Source organism: Apus apus, chromosome 5, assembly GCF_020740795.1.
Source record: "Apus apus isolate bApuApu2 chromosome 5, bApuApu2.pri.cur, whole genome shotgun sequence".
Taxonomy (NCBI): Eukaryota; Metazoa; Chordata; class Aves; order Apodiformes; family Apodidae; genus Apus; species Apus apus.
The window spans coordinates 50,480,584-50,503,071 of record NC_067286.1 but is presented as its reverse complement, the minus strand read 5'-3'; the positions used below and the strand labels follow the sequence as shown (position 1 = coordinate 50,503,071).

The 22,488-nt window shown below is 40.2% G+C and overlaps 2 protein-coding genes across 3 annotated transcripts in view; both read left to right on the top strand.

The window, feature by feature from the left end:
* The window catches only part of LOC127385813 (alpha-1-antiproteinase 2-like), a 132,579-nt gene that overhangs the window by 57,293 nt on the left and 52,798 nt on the right, over positions 1 to 22,488 (top strand). The window lies entirely within an intron of this gene.
* LOC127385811 (alpha-1-antitrypsin-like) lies at positions 12,065 to 19,796 on the top strand. 2 transcript variants are annotated; one of them, XM_051621961.1, is made up of 5 exons: positions 12,065 to 12,164; positions 12,882 to 13,571; positions 14,064 to 14,334; positions 15,080 to 15,227; positions 15,978 to 19,796. In XM_051621961.1, exons 2-5 carry the CDS (start codon positions 12,899 to 12,901, stop codon positions 16,182 to 16,184), a joined length of 1,299 nt encoding a protein of 432 aa, XP_051477921.1. In that variant the 5' UTR covers positions 12,065 to 12,164; positions 12,882 to 12,898; the 3' UTR covers positions 16,185 to 19,796. The 2 variants fall into 2 exon arrangements, with proteins under 2 accessions (XP_051477921.1, XP_051477920.1); XM_051621960.1 differs by lacking the exon at positions 12,065 to 12,164 and having other exon boundaries at positions 12,839 to 13,571.

The following is a 22,488-nucleotide window of genomic DNA, read 5'->3' as shown; positions in this document are numbered from 1 at the left end:
ACCAGCAGGTTGTCCTGAGCTGTCCTGAGTGGGAAAAGGGATCATGACAAATCTCTCTGGAAGGAGAGGACAGAAAACAAATTAGTCTTGTGTCATACATGTGTGAAAGGCACAAAAATGCCTGTAGTTCACAGTATGGAGATCCACAGAGCCTGAGAACTGAACATGCCTGGCTGATACTACTCTCAGTACAGTCCTGATGATGTTCTTTAGGAACTAGAGAATTCTAAAAAGTTGGGGGTTTTGTGGGGTTTTTTTGGGGGAGGTTTGTTTGTTTTGTTGTTGTTGGTTGGTTGGTTGTGTGTTGTTTTTTTTTTTGTGGAGAGAAGAGGCATTTTGTTCTAATTCCAAGATAATCTAATTGTATTGATCTGCCTTGCATAATTTGTCCTTGTTCTTTTGTCTGTCTTAATGTGTGATAGGGAACATTCTTCTTCATGCTTTCCAGTTGTATTAATGGCAGAGAGGAAAAGGAAGGATTCTGATAGACGTAAGCTAAAATATTCATTTAGAGACTGTGTATTCATTCTGTCTGGGGTAAACAAATATTTTTTGTCTATCATTCATCTGTATGTGATTTTATTAACGCCCTTCAATCTTTCACTACAACAAAATCAGACCTGATTATGACAATTCAATCTCACCCATGCTTTCTCACAGTCTATGGGACAGCTGGATCTAAACTTAGGCCTGAAAGAGAGCTTGAGCTTCTTTATATCTTAGTGTCATTCACCTGACTTCCTGCAGTGACAGTCAGCAGAAGGGGACAATACAGTTGATATTACAGTGCAGTGTGTGACCCCTTATCATAAATATCCAAGATAAATCACATAGAATCACAGAATTATTCTGGTTGGAAAAGACCTTTAAGATCATCAAGTCCAACCATTAGTCTAGCTCTACTGAGTCTAGTGCTAAACAACATTCCTAAGCACCACATCTACATGACTTTTTAACACCTCCACTAATGATGATTCAACTACCACCTCGGGCAGCCTGTTCTAGTGTTTAATAACTGTTTCAGTGAAGAAGCTTCTTCGAACATCTAACGCAACCCTGGTGCAACTTGAGTTCATCCCCTCTTGTTCTGTTGCTTGTTATTTGGGAGGAGGGACCAACCCCCACCTCCCTACAACCTCCTTTCAGGTAATTGTAGAGAGCGATAAGATCTCCCCTCAGCCTCCTTTTCTTCACACTAAACAAGCCCAGTTCCCTCACCTGCTCCTCACAAGGCTTGTTGTCTAGATCCTTCACCAGCTTTTTTGCCCTTCTCTGGTCTCACTCCAGCACCTCAATGTCCTTCTTGTAGTGAGGGCCTCAAAGCTGAACACAGTACTCAAGGTGCAGCCTCATCAGTGCAGGGTACAGGGGGAAAATCACTTATCTAGTCCTTTTGGCCACACTATTTCTGATACAAGCCAGGATGCTATTGTCCTTCTTGGCCACCTGGACATACTGCTGGCTCATATTCAGCTGCTATCAATCAACACCCTCAGGTCATTTTTTCTGAGCAGGTTTCCAGCCACCCTTTCCCAAGGCTACAGCTTTGCATGGGGTTGTTACAACCCAAGCACAGGACCTGGCACTTGGCTGAGTTGAATCTCACACAATTGGCATCAGCCCATTGATCCAGCATGTCCAAGTCCTGCTGTAGAGCCTTCCTAAACTCAAGCAGACCAACACTTCCTCTCAACTTCGTGTTGTCTGCAAACTTACTGAGGGTGCACTCAATCCCCTTGACCAGATCATCGGAGAAGATATTATTAAAGGATCTAGTCCAAACACTGAGCCCTGGGGAACCCCACTTATGACCAGCTGCATTTGACTCCATTCACAATTCTTTGCGCTCAGCCAACCAGCCAGTTTTTTACCCAGGAAAGTGTACACCAGCCTACGCCACATGTAGCCAGTGTGTTCAGGAGAATGCTGTGGGAAACGGTGTCAAAGGCTTTACTGAAGTGTGGGCAAAAGATATCCACAGTCTTTTCTTTATCTGCTAAATGGGTCACCTTGTTATAGAAGGAGATTAGGTTTGTCAAGCAGCACCTGCCAAATGACCTGCTGTGGGCCCATTAGCCCATTAGCTTGAAGTTCTGAGAAAAAAGACTTATGGAAAGAGAGCATATCTCAGCTGAGAACCCCTGTGAGGGCAGATGGATGCACTGGGCTGGGACTCTGAAAAGCAGCCCAGCTGTGCTCCAGCAGTCCTGAGTGCCAGGCTTCTATTGGCATCCTCTGAGCCATGTGGGAGATAGTAAGCTTGTTCTCTCTGACCTTGTTTACGGTCCACTGGGACTTTCTTTGCTGGTGCTTTGTCAGTACAGCTCTGTTTGCTTTGCCTAATGGCAGAGTCCATGTAGTATGTTGTTACAACCCATGAATTAGTGGGATTTCAGGGCTAATGTAATATATGCCCAATGCATTTTACCTTCCATCAGTAAGGAAAGGAGGTGACTCAGTCCCTAAAGGATCAAAGCAATCACATAATCACAAAACCACCAATTGCTCACATGAGCCCTGCTATTCAGGTGCTACCAGCACTTTGTATTTTCCTTTCTTATTCCCAGCTATATGATTTGAGCATTAATCCTGGTATCTGAAGAACTTTCCTTCAGTGGGCACTCTAGCCCTCTCCACATAGCTGTGTCATCCTTTCAGCCCTTGATTGCTGCTACTACTTCAAGGAAATGGGAATTTACACAGATGTAAGCCAACCCAATTCTAATTGTTTCAGTAGATGCAGCACAACAGAAGCAGCAGGCTTTTTCCCTGTATTCACACTCATTTCAAGCAGAGAATCACTAAGATCTTCAAAATCAGATGATTATGATAGTTCCTGGGCAGAGTAGTTTTTGTTTGTGGATTCTGAGAACCAGGAGTACCTGCATGGCAGTGACAAGGCAGTTTCAGTGCCTCACAACTCAGCTTGTGCTTGGCATGACTCTAACTAGCTTTTGGTGGCATTAAAAAACCAAAACAAATAAAAAACCAAAAACGAACAAAAAAACCCCCAAACACCACAGAAAAACTGATAGCACTATTACTCCCTAACCCAGCAGTCAAGTCTAGTCTCCAAACACAGAGGCACTAGAGTTTCCCAGCAGAAAGAGAAAAAAAAAAAAAAAGAGTGCATTTTCAAATGCAAAAGCTTCGCTGAAAACTCTACACATTCACTGCAGTGGGAGCTAGGATGAGTGCAAATTCTGTAGAGGAAAAGGAGCATGAAGACCCCCATGGCCCTTGTAACTCCAAGTCCTGTGACTTACCCTCCTAATCTTACCCATCATCCAACACTCACTACTGGGTAGTGCACCTCTGCCCCTAACCACACAGGGCTGTTTTCTCTAGTTTTGAGGTGACCACATGTATGCAATGATGACATCATCCATTCCCTGCAAACGTTTAGTCATCAAAGACTGATCTGGGAACACCCTTTGTAATTTCACAATCCCAGGTTTAACAGAAAAGCCATTTTTAAATAACTTGGTTATTGTGTTTTCTTCAGACTAACAATTTCAAAGAAAAAAATGTAACTAATTCATTTCATGTTGATGTCCTTGAGTATGATTAATACCCTGGTTGTACAAACTCAGCTTGGCATGGATGCTGCTGCAAATTACTTTGCTAGCTTCTTGCAAAGGAGAATATCCATAATGAAATTAGCTTTTCAGTTCAATTCTACCCCTGGAGATTAATTTTTTACAAATGAAGTAGCTTGATTTATAAAAATGAGCTTTTATTTGTCTTATATTTGATTTAACTCAGTTTTTTCATAAGAAACCTGTAAAGAAAATACTTATTATTTATTGCTTTACTAAACAAGACTGTATCCTTTGTGGTTGAAAAACTTATGTTAATGTCAACATGACACTCACATGAAAGATCTGAAGAAGACTTTGCCTGACTTGTGCAAATATCTTATTATGGAAAAGTTGCTACATTGTTCACTATGTCTCACATAAGAAAACCAGACCAAGCACATCGAAAATGCTCTGATGAAGGAAAATTTTTGCAAGAAAAAAAAAACCAACATATAATAAGATAATTCACTATGTGTTATAGTTATCCTAAGAATTTTAGTTGCAGCCAAGAAAGAATCTCAGAACAAGAGAAAACATCTATGCAGAGAAGATTAAAAATGTAATGAAAAAGGGGTCCTAAAGCACATAGCTGTGCAAAAGCAAGCATATGCCTAGACCTCATTTAGATATGCTGTTCACAAAGATGCAAATTCTTTAGCCATCAAAAAAAACCATATCATATCTCAAATATTCAAGGTACAGATACTGGAATGTATGGTTTGAATTTATTTTCTCTTCCTGTATCTTCTGTCTTTCTAGTCTGAGCTTTATCCCTCTGATAAACCTTATGGATGAAGTTTTAAGATATCTCAGGCCCCAGCTGCCCCAGCCAGGGACTGCCTTGGCCCTATGCCTGTCATTGTGTTGTCACAGTCTTGAGGTATTCACTCTTTTGCCAAGGGTGACAGAGAAAAAGTATCAGAGGGAAATATGCTTCAGCTCTTTCTAGGATGGCAGGGTGGGAAAGGTGGTGCAGCAATCATGACAGAATGCCTATGTAAGTAAAGCATGAATACCACAGTGTATTGAAGGGTTCTGTTACACCAGAGAAGAAGGTCTGTAGGGTAAATTCTACTAGGAAAATGGTATCATTTCAGTATACCAGCTATGAGTAGTATGATCACTGCAAGAAGCCAAGCTTTTACTGTAATTCTGCTGCACTGCTTTCTGCAGGTAGAACTGTCAGTACAGAGCCTCAGGCTCTGGGGATTGTAGGAAAAGGAGCCCTGTGCCACCATCTTCTGGTAAAATAAAGGAATAGACTTGGCAAATTTTGTCTCGTTTTAAAACCAGGAAGAACATTAGCTTCTGGCTTCTGTTACTGTGTCAGAGGGGATTTTGATTTTCTTGTCAAGTTTTAGCTGCAGGATTGGTGAAATGATGTACTTGACCTGACTACTGTTGCTCAGGAATAAGGGTTTGGTGTAATGTAAGGTAATTCATACACTGATCATCAGCTCAGCAGAGGGGAAGGAGGCAAATTAAATATTAGAAATTACTGGGAATTAAAAAGAGCAAATCAGACAGGAACACTGTGTCACTGTCTAAATCTCTGGATAGTCCACACATTAGAGCATGTAATTCTGGTCCTATAATAACAGAAAGGATAAATAAGAGCAGGAAAGTTTTAGAAAAGGGTGGTATGGTTAATCAAAGTTCTGGAAAAGCTCCTGTTTGAGGTGACAGTTATTAAGCTTGGAAAAGAGACATCTTAGAGGGCAAAAATAAAGCAATAATTATTTGTGGCACAGATTGGATGAATAGAGACAGTTATTACCATTACAGAAAGCATGTAAGAGCCAGGTTCAAAGCCAATAAAAAGAGGTGGTTCTGCACACAGTGACAGCGTATGTGGAGTGACACACTGCAGGGTGATCCAGCAGCCCCAAAGGTGTATCAACCCAGGACTGGCTCCTCATGTGTTCCTGACACAGACAAATTCCAGGTGATCAATATGGCATTTTTTAAAAGGCATGTCTTCATTCACAATGCAACCTATAAACCATAAGCTTGCTGGGTAGATATTAAATATTTTATTTTTCTATTTCTTGTTGTGTCTGTTGTATATTTCACAAAAGTAAGCTCTGCTAAGGAACCCTTCATTCTGGGAGCCTGGATCACTAGTGGAGAGAGAAATGGCAGGACCTGTGTGCAAAGACAGGGTATCTGGTTGGGGGTGGATGGGCAGTAGGGAAAGGTCTGGGAAAGGGAACTGTCCTGGTTTGAGCCAAGATGAAGCCAATTTTCCTTTTATTGATTTTTTTTTTTTTTCCTTCAGTAAGCTTTCTTTTAACTAGCACCAGTGTGTTCCAACTAAGGCTGAAAAGAATGGAATGTTTTTCTAACTGCTGGGTCTTCAAGGTCACACCTTTACTCTGCTGGCTCATACACTACGGGGAGATCTATGACCCCCTGTAGGAGGCTGAGTTAGACAGACAGCAAAACTGGCCAGAGATGTTCCATTCCATATATCTACACAAGCTCAGAGGAAGGTCAGAGATCACAGAAAACAACTTCCTTCCTGCTTCTTCTTCCCTTCTCTCCTGTCCATGGCCAGTGTCCAGGGAGGACTCTGTCCATCCATCACTGTCAACCCCCAGGCTGAGGTCTCCTGACCCTCATCCTTCTCTGCTTTCTCCAGCAGCTCCGGGATTTTTTGGGACTGCTCACAGCTCAGGAGATGCTGTGGGAGTTGCTGGGGTGGGGGGAGGCAATAGGGGTTTTGCACATATCTGAACATATTTGTATATAATTGTATATATTTTCTTATATCATTAGTGTTTAATTAAAGCTGTGTAGTTTAGTTTTCGATCCAGCCAAGTTTCTCTCTTTTTCTCTCTCTCCTTCCCTACCTGGATGGGAGGGGGAGGGGATCAAGAGCATTGTTGTCGAACCTGAGTCAAACTGTAACAGGAACTTACAGGGGAGAGTAAGAAAGTTCCTCCACCCTATGTGCATCTTTCAGTGGAGTGTAGATGCTTTTTTGACACAGTGAAGAAGCAATTGAGTTCTGCATCTAAAAAGCTAAGAAGATAATGGAACTTGTATTTGGTTCTCATGCATCTCCTCCTGGTGCTCCACTGCATTACAGACCTGGGCTGAGAGCACTGTCTGGGAAGAGTGTTTAACCCCTGCACAAGGACACTGAATAAAAGTTCTTTAGCTCTCCAACATCCTTTACACTGCCAATCTCAGGCTTTTCTCACTGAGGGAAGATGTGAGCTAATACAATAGGAATGGTCTGAAAGACCTATGTTCACCCAGGTGTGATGGAACACTTCCTATTACAGGTTGCAGAAAGCGATGTGCTGTGTCCTATTCCTGTTACATAGGCACTGGCCCGAGACAAACCTGACATATCAACAGGTGCCCCCTATTTTAAGAACATAATTCTGCATGGCCTAGAGCTATCTGTCCCTAACTGCTGCTTTTGTACCCAGTGTAAATCTGGGGAAACTCGAGTCAGCTGCATTTCTTTGGTAAGCAAACCGCTTCCAGTCCAAAACACACAGTGAACAGCAGGTCAAAGATGCATAATTTCATCATTATCCAGTTTTGTAATTCACTTTCCATACTTGGAAAAACCTTTCCAAAGTACTTCTACAGGATTCTCTCACTTAGAATCAGACAATAATTTAAGTTTGAAGTACTACTGAGCTGCTCTGCTCTAGATTGATTATGTACGCAGCTATAGCCTGTCTCCTTTACTGAGGTGGATTCTAGATTGCCATGCTTTCCAGTCAGTGTTACTCCATCTAAGTAAATGACTTTATATCCCATGCTTTATATAGACTTGCTGGATTAACTAACTGAAGGCAGTGAGCATGTAGCAGGGAGCTCCAGCCTTGCTCTCCTGCTTGGTAAGAGTCATCCTGGGGGGTGTGGAGTAAAGCTGTGGTTATTGTGGTGAGAAAAGCTATAAATCCTTAGAAAACTAGTCTTTATTAACACCACTATTTGCAGAATAGTTTGTTAAACATTCTTCTTCGTCTTGTCTCCATCAGAGTGTAGTGGGTGCCACTTTATTTCCTGAGTCAGTTTCAGCTTTGGGTTCATGAAAAAGTTCATGAACGTTTGTACTGTGAAAATTTAATGTGTAGTAGGAATCAGTACCATGCATTGACATTGTGGTCTTAAACTGCATTAGACCAGGACAAAGGGATAGGTTCAGATTTTTAATCTCACTAATTTTTTTTGACCACTTAATTAGCTGGATGCTACTAAAGTCAATGATAATAGCATAGTTTGCCTACAGAGGAGTTGGATGCTAAAGCATCATAATATTTCAAGATCAGGTGATGACAAAAGTTTTTACCTCACCACAGCTTGCTGAAAGGAGTCTACACTGAATTAAAATAAAAATAATTGGCTAGTGATAGCTAATAGCATATACTCTTCTGATGACAGCTTCTCTGAAAGAGTTAATGTCCCTCAGTCTGGGTATTTGTAGCCTAATACAACTTATTTCATTGTCTCACTTTTAATAGACTATGCTTTTTCCCCTTCATTTACACAAGACACTGATTTTCAGTTTTTTTCAATAAAATCTTGGCAAATAAGCTTAGAATACTTTTATATTGCTTCATATAAAGATAAAAAAAAAATCTCATTTTTATTAGTCTTTAGCAAAAATGCATTAAAATATTGTGGGAATTTCTGCATATAAAATCTAGTAGATATGCAAATCTTCAAAGCGCTTGGAAAACTGGTTTGAAATCATTGCTAAGTTATTGAAACATCAAAATTAATTCAAGATAGCATTTCTTCAGTTTTTTGTTCAATTTAAATCTTATTGAATGAATTATTGGCACAGTTTCTTATTTAGCAAAGCTAATGTTTATCTTTAGCTTATTTACTCACATACTACTCGTATGACCAGAATTACTAACGCTTGCCCATCTTGTGCAATCACGTACCACATTCAAAACAATTCCTAGGGCCTTTGTTTCCTTTTGTACTTGAATAGTTCTTGAAGAGAAACCTTTTTCCTATCTCTCAGGCTAGTGCCTTCATTATCAGGTTAACACATCATGCTAGTTGATCTTCCTCCAGTACCATGAATAAATAAAATCTGTGTGATTTTACATACATAAATACTATGAAATTTTCACAGGTAGATAAAAAGACACACAATTTTCCACACTTAATTATCTATACAACTCACTTAAGTAGTTTGTACCTTAATTGATTTTTAAACAGGAGATCCTCAGAAGGAATGCTGGGAATTGTCTGTCACTTCACTTCCTCACCAGCTTCTTGTAGCTGGATGATGAGTTATTCCCCTGATAAGTGGAGGATTTGGGAATGATTCTCTCAGGTTGGACAGTTTGTAAGACTTGAGGGTCTTGTATCCAGATGAAGTGATTGAGTGCTACAGTTAATTTAAGTTATTAAGCAAAAGCTTAGTACTGCTGCTTTTAAAAAGAAAATGGTGTGCCCAGCCCTGTTCTGCTGCTTGACTATGCAGCCATATGACACAACCATGGGACAAGAGTCTTGGTGTGAAATTGAGGGGAAGAGGGTGCAATTCCCCTTCCAGTGTTTCCTTCAGTCTCCTAAATGTGACTCCCCACCTATGTGCTCCAATTGAGAGATGATGAAAACCTCATGTGAGGTCTTTCAACCCCTGATGTATCTTGGGGCTTCTGCTCAGGAGCCAGATTCTTGGGAGCCTGTAGAAAGGGATGTGTGTGTTGACCTGTTCCCTGCTCTTTGCTATGAAAGAGTGGGAGTACAGACTCTCCCCCCTAGCACAGGCTCTTGTCTATACTAATCCTCTTTTCTGAGAAGGTGGTGAAAATCATCACCAATACAGTAAAAAAAAATTAAAAATAGTATCTATCTTCATCATTTACACTATATTCCTTTTAAAGTTTTAATGTGATAAGAACATCTGCCAGGTAACACTACCCAGTGCATGGTTCAGCAGTAAGCAACAAAGCAAACACACGAGCAGGCCACATCCACACAACAAAATCTTTTTGCATTGCAATACATCTTGTGTTCAGTTTTCATCAGTTTGTATACATAACATTCAATTATCAAGGTTTGTAGATGAAGAATTAATTTCTTGAAGACAGACTAAGCAAAATCTGCATGAGGGAATGATCCCACATGTGTTCTCTGGTGGAAAAATATGAATTAAAATGGAGGCAAGATTTAACAGAAAATGAGAAGCATCTTCTAGGTTGGTCCTTCAGGAGAACTCACTGTCACCAGTACTACTTAGTGATGTTCTAGGAAACTGTATACAAGTTGTCAGTATTAAAAACCCAAAGTTTAACATTGCTGAAAAAGTGTGCTCTGGTCTTCTAGAACATTCAAGTTTTTAATCTTGGTGAAGTAGAAATATATATAAGAAAAATTTAAAAATTGTAAAGCTATAAAAGCAAGAAAACCCAGAAACATAAAAAGTATAAGTGTTGTAAGGAAGGAATTAGGTGCATTATCTTATATATATCTGGGATTTTTTGCATAGTGGACCTGGAAAAGGAAGTCCTCTGAACGGATTAGCTACTTGCTGGGCAACAAGGCATGACTGAATTGCTGTCTCCTGATGTAGTCAAGCTGTAAATCATAGTCCTATGATGCTCTTCAAGCTATATATTGCAAGATGTTTTTGCTGTTGTAAGCAACATAGACATTCTTTCCTGCTTTACATGGTTTTGGATAGCATCAGAAGATGGCTTGAAACAGACCTCTTTCCTCCTCATTGTCTTCACCAGGCACATACCCACCAGTCCTCATCTCCACCTCACCTTCCTCCACTTTGTAAGATGGTTGCTTAATATTCAATGGCAACCATTTCTTCCCTGCAACCTTGGTTATGACAGGGGATCACTTCCTGCAGGCCCTGAATCCTCCATTCCAGATGTAGTGCCTTGCCAATCTTTCCTCTTGATGGAAAAATTAGGTATGGGTAAGCATCATCAACTGCACAGCACAGTTTACAGATTCTCCTTGAACTGGGTACCAGTAACATTCAGTCATATACAGTCTTACTGGGAGCAGCTTTGTTTTGGTATTCTAAGGGTAAAAGCCATGGTGAGGGGAAGGAATCCAAGGGGACATGTGCTGGCTTGTGTTTCTTGATTGCTTTCCAGAGTTTCCTTCCAGGTCCTGAACTTGGGCTAAAGGTTGAAAATCTCAACATTACTACAGTGCCAATATAAGCTAAGACCATCTGTAGTAGTATCTCTGTCCTTGCATGCATTGCCACTTAAAAAGAAACATCCTTCAGCCTTTGCTCCTTTTATCTCCTGTCTGACTCATTGCTGATAGACAAGCTGATCTCTGTTAATGAAGACTTAGTATACTGGTGTGAGTTTACCGAGTTTGCTGGACTGGAAATACTCAAGCTGCTGTTTGCCATCTTGTAAATCTTATTCACTGTTTTATAAGCTGTAATTGGCCAGTGACCACATGCATCGCTGGCTATTTTTTGACAGTTCATAATCCTCTGGTAGTTACTGAGCAATGGTTCAGTGATTTATGGATTAAGTATATTACCCTCACTTCAAAATCTGATGGTTGCCATCAGCCTCTTGGGGCATTTTGGCACTATGGAATCAACAGGATGCTGAATGCTTATTTAACATCTGCATTATGGGAATGATACTATAACTGCTAAGTGAAATGAAAAAAAAAAATCCAACACAATGGGGATGAGTCTCACAGGGGCAGCCAGATCTGTTAAAAAATTCATTTCCTGCCTTAGCTTGTCCCAAGTGATCTCCCCATATATAAAATTCAACCCTGAATATCACGCAGTGATGCCAGCATGACTTCTTTAGCCCTTGCTGAAAGGCGAGCTGGCAGCCTGTTTCATGTACTGCCAGGTTCCATTTTGGTCGAATAGGATACAAAAGACTTACCTCAGGAAACACAGTAGTCGCTGCTACATGTTACTCACTGAGGAGACCTAGAGACCATTCACCAATCCTCTACAGTCTTCTTTTCCTTAAGAAAAGCCCTGAAACAGTTAAACATGGTGTCAAAGATTGTGACTGAGATATAGAGTAAGGCAGAAGAGTTTTTTGAATCCAACCCTGTTTTGAAATCCTGACAGAGATTTTTGACTCTGGTTGTGTTCCCATCCCGTTTATGGGTCCCCCAGGACCCAGCTAAGAGGGCAGTCTGGCAGGGAGGCCTTGCTCCCTGGTGAGCTGTGTCAGCAGCTTCATCCTTCTCAGCCAGACCCAGGCAAGGGGTGGCCTTCACATGAATCCACAGCATTTGGCTGCAGTCTCAATGGGTATGGCTGTGGCTCTCCTGCCAGGCACCCACAACAGCAGGCTTTGTGTGTCAATCCGCAAGCATGGACGCAGCAGGAGATACAGTCTCTGCTGCATTGCCTCTTGTCCACAGCCCAACCACCCAGGATGGTTAGCTTGTGTTTGGTCTGGACGGACTGTCCAGAATATCTAGTGTCATTCCTGCCTACTGTGCATCCTCACTGGCAATTTTTAGTTGAACTAATTAATGATTAACGGGGGTGATCTGCTTAATCCTGTTCAATGACACCAAAGAGGAGAAGGAGCAGACAAGACCAGATGGAAGCAGCAAGATCTTTTCTGTGACGATGTAAGTACCCTATGAATTTTCCCTTGGATTTTTTTTACATTTATTTTTAGGATATTATGTTGTTGCCTGGAAAAGGTGTCTTTTTTGCATGTAAACAAAGGGATATACCTGTTATACAAAAAATCAAAACATGCCAAAAGCCAGAAAGAACTGGCTGCTAGTAAAGAAGATGCTTAATGTAATTAAATAAAAATATGTTTTGAAAAAAATAGAGGTGCCCATAGACATTTCTACCACAGTCATCCACTATTTTATCTTTGAAGAAATGTAAAAATACTCTGTAATTTTGTCCTCAACAGTATGATCTGTGTTTATATCACACTGCTATTTAACACAGATTGAATTATCCAGTTATTTGATGAATTGAGACAGGGCTGCAGCAGCCACCCTACATTACTGATTAAAAAAAAAACAACCAAAAACAACACAAAAAAACCAACTTTTACTCCAGGGAAAAAAGCTCATGATTTTCCAGTTATTTGATTTTTTTTTTTAATTTAGTCCTACCCTATTTTTTAAAAGTTAATGTGATCAAAATTACCTGTCCTGAGAGTGTGCTTGGTAATACGAACAGTGTATCAGGAGACACGCATCAGGAATGAAATACACAAGTGTGGGATTTTGGTGAACAGGGGAGCCTCATTTTACTTGGCTGGAGTACACAGGAGGGAGAAATTGATTCCCATGCCATGTTTTGTGTGTCTGTCTCTTTTCCAGAAACAGTTGAAAGGAAAATGAAGCCCATCACCTCCTTGTGCTTATTGCTGGCTGGTTTGTACTTTGTTGCCCAGTGTCATCAGCGCCCTCACTACCGCAATAAACAGGATGACCCTAAAGGAACATACTACCCAGGACATAGTTCTCATGAGGAAGGAGTTTATCCATTTAGGAACAAAACCTTTGTCAAACTGATTCCCAGCAATGCTGACTTTGCATTTTTACTTTATAAGCTGGTCACATCTGAAGAAACTGATAAAAATATTTTCTTTTCACCCATAAGCATCTCTGCTTCCTTTGCAATACTGGCACTCGGTGCCAAGTCAGCGACGCTGACGCAGATTCTGGAAGGGCTTGCCTTTAACCTGAAAAAGACTCAGGAGCAGGAAATACATGAAGGTTTTTGCCAGCTCCTCCACTTGCTGAACCGTACAGACAGTGAGCTGCAGCTGAGCCTGGGCAATGCCCTTTTTATAGAAGAGACACTAAAACCACTGCAGAAGTTCTTGGATGATGTTAAAAGCTTTTACAAATCTGAAGTCTTTTCTACTGACTTTAACAACTCCTCTGGTGCTGAGAATCAGATCAACAATTATATTGAGGAAAAGACAAATGGGAAAATCATTAAACTAGTGGAAAATCTTGATCCTCTGACAGCAATGGTTCTTGTTAACTATGTCTTCTTTAAAGGTAAGATGTATCAAAGGGGGCGAAGGTTGTAATTTAGATGCTTACTGCTTACTACAGGGAATGAAAACCTAAGAGAAAGAAACTGTAGTTGAAATATTTTAAATGGAGAAAATCATATTGAGTATCTAGAAAATATTATCATAAAAACATATATATTTGTTTTCAGTATAAAAGTTTGTGTCCTTGCCTGGTTGACTGAAAGACAAATGTCTTTGTTGAGTCTGGTAAATTCTTTAATGTGATGATAGACTAAGGGTCTAGTGAAACACTGTGTTTTCAGTATTATCTGTCTTTAATTGTCCTCAAGCACCTCAAGGAAAAAAAAAAAAAAAAAAAAAAAAAAGAGAGAAGAAAAAAGCTGCAACACTGTAACACCTGAGAGTGCAGTAACTTGAAAAATATATTTGTTCTAATCAAAGGAAGGTTGTAGGTCAAATCAGCATGACCTTTCCTCTTTGTGTTCCACTGAATTATTTTTCTTTCTGTCATAAGCCCATTGGAAGAAACCCTTCAGTACCTTATATACCAAAGAGGAGGATTTTTTTGTGGATCAGAAAACATCTGTAAAAGTTGACATGATGTATCGCAAGGGTTACTACAGAAATTACTTTGATGAAGAGCTATCCTGTTGGCTGGTTCAGATTCCTTACAATGGAAATGCTGCAGCATTATTTGTTTTGCCTGATGAAGGGAAGATGAAGCAGGTGGAAGATGCTTTGTTGAAAAGGACTGTGGCTAAATGGGAAAAGCATCTCCAAGACAGGTAAGTGTTTTTTCTTAAAGTGAGGGGTGACCACGTTATGGATTAGTAGTGTTTACTCACCAAGACAAAACATTAAAGGCCATTTTAGTGAACTCTGTTCACTTCATGGTTCCTCTCTGCAAGACTTCCCTTTTGTCAGTTGGAAAATGAAAAAGAGCTGTGGGTAGTGAACAAATCAGGTATTGAACTTGTGATCCAGCTTAGGTTCTGACTCAACCACAAGTTGCTCAGCACCATGATGAAGTTAGACTGTTGTTTCATAATGACATTATGAAAATAAAATGGAGTAGCTATATCTGAAGTACTGTGTGTTAGGGTGTTGAGGGCCAGGTGGGATTTGCAACATTGTAAGTAGAAGAGGAAATTTTATTCATTTGCAGTTATTTCTGTGGTGGTCCAGGCCCTATTGTATATTTGAACAACCTTAGGACAGCTAGCTGTGATCTTTTGAAAAGACCTGCTACCTGGGAATAGTAACTCTGCCACAGTGTCTTCCACCCTGCTTCTTGAGACCCACTGTGGAGGCAGGGGTTATCACAGGCTCATTCTGCTCCAACCTTCCACATCAGATAGCCAGACTGGTCAGAAGTGCTATTTGAACCCTTAGAGCGGATCTTTAGCATTAAAAAAAAAAAAAAAAAAAAAAAAAAAAAAAAAAAAAAAAAAAAAAAGTGTTCTTATACTGAAGCCATTGAGGAGTGTTACCTAGATGGCAATTTGTTCCTATTCATCTTATTTGTTACAGAAAAATACATCTACACATCCCAAAAATTTCCATTTCGGGTACCTATGATGTGAAAAGGATAGTCAAACAAGTGGGTATGACTGATCTCTTCACTGAGCAAGCTGATCTGTCAGGAATTACTGAGGAGGCTGGACTGATGGTGTCAAAAGTAAGTCAGGACATGAAACAGAAGGACCATGGGATTTGTCTGTTCCCAGAAAAAATTTCCCACAAATCTGAAATTAATATCCCATGAAGTGTTTATCCCTGTCTCTCTGAAGCGTAATGCAATCATCAACAGCTGCCAATCTGGAGGCAAAGCAAGCTCTGTCTTCCCTAAAACTGAAGCAAACATGCTTATAAGGGGTTACAAGTACATGGTTAGAGAATGAGGAAGCAAATGTATATGTAATTAAATGTTCTTTTGGCTACTAAACAAAATTACTAAGGGGTAGCACATTAGCTTTGGTAAAATATCCTCTATTTCCTCATACAGAAGGCAAAAGGCTGTTGTTCCTGCTCTAGGAATAACACTAGAAAGTGCTTTCCAAAAGTTATTTTTTTCCGTTAGATGACAGGGTAAATTCACAATAATACATGAAGATGCCAAAGGCAAAACTAAGCCTAGGCTAAATTACCAGGTTTCTTTGCCTCCAGAGTTTCTTGCCATCAGTCATCCTGAGAGCTCTTGGCTGTCTGCTGATGGAGGGTTAGTCTCCACACAGGCAGTGAAGGAGGCTTGCAGGAGTGGTCAGATGGCTGACTGCTCTGTGGTGGGGAGGGGAGTGGCTGGTGACCTTCCCAAGGCTGGTGATGCTGGGTCTGGACCCAGGCAGGGCTCCCTTCAGTGAAAGGTGGCAGGCTGTTCTCTTCTCAGCAGGTTGTTGGCTGGAGGTTATTTTGCTTTGTGTCATTGCAGGTGATCCACAGAGCCTTGCTGAACATTCATGAGAACGGCACAGAAGCGGCGGGGGCCACAGTGAAGGAGCTTACCTGGAGATCTGGAGATTTTCCTCATCCACCTCGAATCAGGTTCAACAGGCCATTTCTCCTGGTGATTCTGGATAAATACACCCGCACTGTACTCTTCATAGGGAAAATCGTAAACCCTCTGAAAAATTACTGACTGACCAGGGGACATGCATTTACACACACTGCTGCTTAATTTCCTGTGATCCAGGAAAACATTTATATATACACAAAAATGTACCACTGCATACTACTGCTCATCTTTCAGACATTATCCTTATATATGTCATTAACCCCTTGAAACACAAGAACTATTTTCCCTTGTCCAAAAGTCTCTGTGACTTCCCTCTCCCCACCTGCCCTCCGCAGTCTACAGCTGTGTATAGCTTGTAGTGTTAACAATTACAAGTCACTTTTCACCTGTTTTGTAAAAATCTCTTCCTGACACGGCTCTGTAGGGTATTTGAGATGGTTTAAAGTCTCCAGATGATGTAGCTACTGCTGTGCATTCACAGTGTGTGTACAGGAGAGCTGGAGAAGGGACACAAGGAAAAAGTGGTGGGAGATATAAGTACTGTCTGTTTCATCCACTAACCTTTGATGACTAGTTTAAAATGCAAAATCCCTTAATATTGGAGTGAATTTCCATTCATTTAGTTGTTTTTAACTGAATATGGCATGAAGCTGCAGGATCAGTGATTGGGACGCACCAATGTAAAGGGCTGATAAATGCTGTTGTTTCAGCTGTCTCCTCCTCAGCAGGAGCCCTCTTCATGAAGACAAGAAGGTTGTTTTTTGTTTAAAAGTAATGTTTCTTCTAGTAAGGAAGGAAGCCATACCAGTAAAAATATGTTCTGTTTTATCTTTATAAAATAGCTGTTATTGCCAGCGTCCTGAGATAAAAGTATGGTGGAGCCATCCATGACATAACACCACTTTCCTTTTTATGGATTTCTTGTCACTGTCATTTCTAATTGCTCCTGCTGACACCACCTTCACTATCACACTTCCAGATAGACTTGTCAGACTGTTGTAGAAAGACAAATGAAAAATTAGAATTCCAGAGAGTTTCTGTTTCCTCACTGGGAACAGGAGTGCTTTCCTAGGGACTGTTATCCTGCTTTAAATTATCATAGACCCACACACAAAATGCACCGAATGTTCTGAGAAGTCACATTTCTAAATGTTAAGAGTAGATTACTGTTATAAAGTAAAAGTATACTATGACATGACATTTGTACCTTTTATACTTAAGGTTTCATTAGTCTAATTTATTGCTATTATTTTATTTTATAGTAACTCAATCTACAGGATTTTAACTTACCAACTACACTAGATAGTTGTATAGTTATGAAGGGAAAGAAACACAAATCAGTAAATTTTTTTTTTTTTTTTTTTTTTAATCAACTTCCTTAGTAGGTCTTATTAAAATATAGACAGCAAAAGAAAACAGTTACATTACAGATTGATTAAATATTTTGCTATAGAATAGCTCAAACTGGTAGGAAAAAAGTAAAATATAAATGGCAACATTCTACCCTTCAGTTTCAGAAAATGTCTGTGAAGAATATAATTTAAAATTTATGGTGACTACTTCTAAAATATAATAATCTTGATTGGTTTGGAGATATTTGTATTCTTTGACATTAAATTAATGCTAACAATATAAGTAAATTGTAGCTGTAAATATACAAATATGGAAAATAAATACCTTCCCATTTCTATCTGCCAGCCATGTGACACTTGGCAATCACTCTCAAAGCCCTCCTCAAAATCATGTAAACAAATGATGAAAATGTCTTACTCACAACTCTCATTTAGTCTTTTCAATATCTAGTAACAGTTAATGCTACCACTAAACATATATGGCGTAATACAAACTGACTCTGCAGAAGGTAATTTAAAAGTTCTTGGTCAATCTCAGGACTAACTCAGGACAGTATGACAAAGTCCAGCTTTGCAATGACAAATTAGTCTGTAGGCGAATACCAGGAGACTTTGTGTTTGCTGTCCCTCACAGACCACAGATCAATGGTCTCTGTTTGTTAGCAGAAAAAAAAGAATAAATCTAAAGGATAATTTGCCAATCAGCTCTCACTTTGAGGAGTAAGCTTGTTGCTTAACTTGTTTGAAACTGGATGTAGATGAACCAAGCTGAATTAAGAAATGGACAACAACAAAATAATTAAGAAACTGTAGTTGGTAGGGAATCATCTTCAAATGGAAATAAGGACCATAAACCTGTGTCTCACCTTGGTTTCCTTCCTGTTTTGACAAAGATGAGGGAATGGCCCTCACTGGAAATATGCAGCAGAGAGCAAATTTGTGTGGTAAATAATAAGTCCAGAAGGATTACACAACCTTCCCAAAACCGACAGCCTTCTGGTGGTCAGAAATCCAGTGCAAGCATGGTTTGTTCAGGACAGTGTTTCTTCTGTCAGTCTGGATTGTTTATTTTTTTGTTTCTTTCCTGGATTTTTGTTTCTTGGTTTACTCTTCTCTGACTGTGACTTTCATGAGAAAGAAGCGTCAGAGGAACAGAGGAAGGACTTTCCTTCTACTTTGTCAACAGCAGCTGCTGCTGGTGCAAGTACTGTGGTGTGCCACTTCAATGTATTGATGTAGCTGGAAAATGGAGCTGGCCTGATGGCCACCTAAGGGACAAAGCATCAAGGACATATTCTAACCCAGCCTGCACTGAAGCCTACACACAAATCTGACGTAGGAGTGCGTACAATCAAGTGCATGCACGAGCTGCACCCTCGGCACTGCACCTAAGAGAAATCTGTGATGGTACTGCTGAAAGCAGTCACCTGTGAAAGCTGTTTTAGGTTAACTGCCATAGAAGAATTGCCAGCAGAGCAGAAACTTTGGAACAGCACTTACTGAGCAACTCTCTGAAGAAAGGAAAATTGTCCTTGTGGGAGTACCAGTAAGCTGTGTCTTTGTGGTTGTAACTACAAAGAAATTATCTACAGAAGTGAAAGAAAGTCTAAAAGCATAAACAAGGAGCTCAGAAATCAGGTTTAATCCATAGTGGAGACACATTTAACCCTTACCTACAAACTACATGAAGTTAAAAAGACTTTGGAATAAAAGCAGCAGAAGTTTTGAGCAGTGTTAAAGAACATAAAAGAAGGAAGAAGCAAAAAGAAGCAACATTTATATGGGGGCAGTGAGGGAAATAATAGGCTTGAGGTAAATCAAGGAAAATAACATAATTCAAACAGTCAGTGGTTAGTGCCAACGCGCAGGTCTGTCATTGTTCCCCGTGCTGCACAGCATCTGCTGCAAAGAAACTAAAGGCGTATAACACAAGCAACACCCTTCAAGGTCATGGGATGAAAAGCAAAATGGATATTCTCTGTTAAATGTAAGCACTAATAAGAACCTGTATTTTTACAACAGTGGAAGGCACAGGTTGCTTAATGAGAAAAATTTCTGACAAAGCTGAGGCACATAGTTCTGATGCCAGTGTATCCTCATCGAACAGGAGATATCGTAGAATCATACTATAATTTAGGTCCTTCGCAAAGTAATCACCTTTTGATTTGTTTTCTAAGGTATAATGACTAAATAGTCACATGTTGTTAGCACAGTCTTGAAACTGAATAACCTATTATGTTCTTGTACTGTATGATACTGTTCTTTCTGCATGCCAATCTTGGGACATACTGACAAAAAAGTTAGCAAGGTTTATAAAGTTCTAGTGGAGATTGACCCCACGATACTTCAAGGATGTTGAAATAAAAGTCTCCCCTTAATGACAGTGTGACTTTCCTGGTGCTCATCATCAATCCATACACCTGCATCATTATCTTAAAGGGAAAATAGTTATCCCTGCAGGAAAATAGTGCCATTCATGTCACAGGCCCATCACTTGGAGGTGTCTGATTTCTGAAAATAAGATGTCATGTATTTCATTATGCATTCAGAGAGTCTAGCAATTGTCACACAAGTAATAATTAACAGATACTCCTGTGCAATACTATGCAAATTTCTTAGCTCTCAAAGAACTTGGTGATTATTCAGTGCTGAAAACCTGGCTTCTATTGCCACCAAAAACCTGGTAGATATGAAGATACTGTGGCTGAAATCCACATAGCTAGCATTCATACTCTGCTGATCACACTAATGCCTCAGCTCAGGAAGCCCTTTAGAGAGATGCAGTGCTCTCCTGCAGTCTTCACTCAAACTTGCTAACCCAAAATACCAAATGCATAACCCTATGTGAGGTATGGTTTGAGCTCAGAATGGGGGGTCTGGAGGCATCAACAATTTAATTGTTGTATTGGATCTAGAAAATGTTTTCTGGAATGGAGTGTATTTAATTGTAGCACTGGCTGCTAAGGCACTGCAGAAGCCAGACCAAAATAAATTAATGGACTTCACACAAATGTTTCCAAGCCTTTTTAATGGAAATTCATAATGTTAACTAAGTAATGCTGCTCTGTATTAGATTCCTGGCCTGTGCTCTGTCATTTGGCCAGGAGAAAAAATATCTGTGGGGGAGACTGAAAGGTCTGTGGTTATTTGACTTCTGTAAAGGCTTGGCAAAGAATCGTGTTTCTCTTATTCAAATGCAACATGATTTGGTCATTTTTGTCTTACATATATCGTATTTCCTTCCTATTAGGAAAATAAATGTGAAGACAGTACAGTATTATGATAATTAGATGTTGACACACATAGGCAAGTCAGTCACTGTTGCCTTTCACTACTTTCTTGTTTGAAACTTCCCCTCTGTGCATGCTGAAGTTACCTGTTCCCAGGCTTTGGCTGCAGCTTTGTTCCAGGTAAAGATATGTTTCCTAATAACCAATTTGATTTCTGAGAACTGCTTACAGATTATGGCCTCAGAGGTTGAAGAAATGTCAGAACACCTCACTAGCTCTTCATACTTCAGCTTTCCAGGAATAGCTACAGCAGTAGTCCAGAAATCTAAGTTTGCCATAAACCAGAAAGAATTTCGTAAGTCAGAAACAATTTCAGTCATAAACCATTTCAGTCTGGGGAAAAGGACTGGGAAAAAAGTAGGTTGACACTGTCCGTCAGATATGGATGGCTCCATAAGCAAATAATGCTGCTGGCTTCCCATCCCACTCTTCACATCTTTCATTCCCTCTGGGTATGAGTCGGCTTTGACCTTTCTTATGAGATTTCTCCAGGTTATATGGCTCTGCAAATGTTTGTTATGATTTTGACAGTAGTGATAAAGGAAGTCACCTCTCTGCAAAGCAGGGACCAGGAAAATATCTGCTTTTGTGAAATGGTGAAAAGATGGAAATGTTGTTGGAGGCTCTGTGAAGAAACAAGTCATGTCTTGAACAGCACTGCTCTTCCCTGAAAAAAGCATAAGTATTTTGGGAGCGGATGGGAAGGGAGAAGGGAATTACCAAGGTGGCCAAGAAGTCCATTTTGTGCTGTGAGAGGCAGAGGCACAAGCTGTGGTGCTTCTTGCAGCTGCCATGAGACAGGGAAGCAAGGCAAGAGAGAGTGGCCTGCCAGTACACTGGGGGTAATTACCTCATCTGTTTGGGCAGGCCACCGTGCAGTGCAGACTTGGAGTCTTTCAAAGGTTTGACTAGAGCTTAATCAGCAGATGTTAAAGATTTTGTCATAAATAAGCCAGAAAGTGATCCTAATGGAAAGACAATCAAAGGAAATTATTATAGAGGAGAAGATATAAAACTGAAGCTTTCACCTCCATCAGTTAGATGTTGTTTAATGACAGGGTCACAGTCCTAGACCCATTAAATGCAAATGTTTCTCCATTGCTTGGAGTCCAAAGCTTGGCTGGAGTTTGCCCCTCACACACACTGACCACTGAGGGTCCTCAAAGCTTTAAAACATAGGAGCATTCAGAAGATTCTGCCCTTGTGTTAACTTTCCACTTCAGTGTCATTTTTGCAACACTTCCTTTTGCGTTGTCTTTTATTTATGTGCTGTATGGCATATATAAGGTTTTGGTTTTAAGGTCTTTATTCCAGTTTTTGCATATCCTTGAGCCTTTGAGGCAGTCCTTCTGAACTTCTTGCTCCAAAGCAAGCTCATGTGTAGGAGCTGGCAGCTGATGTGACAACTACTTCTCACTCCTTTTTCCTTATTTTGGAAGTACATGGGGCCCTCCCTGCACTAAGACATATAGCACTTTTAAAGCACAGCAGCAAAGGGAGTTTCTCTTCTGAGACATTCAAATCTGTTCTAACTGCCAGCAATTGCCACCTCAGTATCTGCTCAATGACTGCTCCCTGCCAAGCTCAGTGAGGTGATGGCTACTTTTTGATTTTGTAGATTTGGTACGGTGGAGTTAAACCCAGTGTTTAGTTTAGACTCATTTGTGTCCAACGCATTCAGTAAAGCCCTATGAATCACAAATGAAACTCAGAGTTATTCCAATCTGAAGTTACTCATTTTTGGCCAGTTTCTGGATAGTATAATACGTAGAGGCTTCTTAAAGA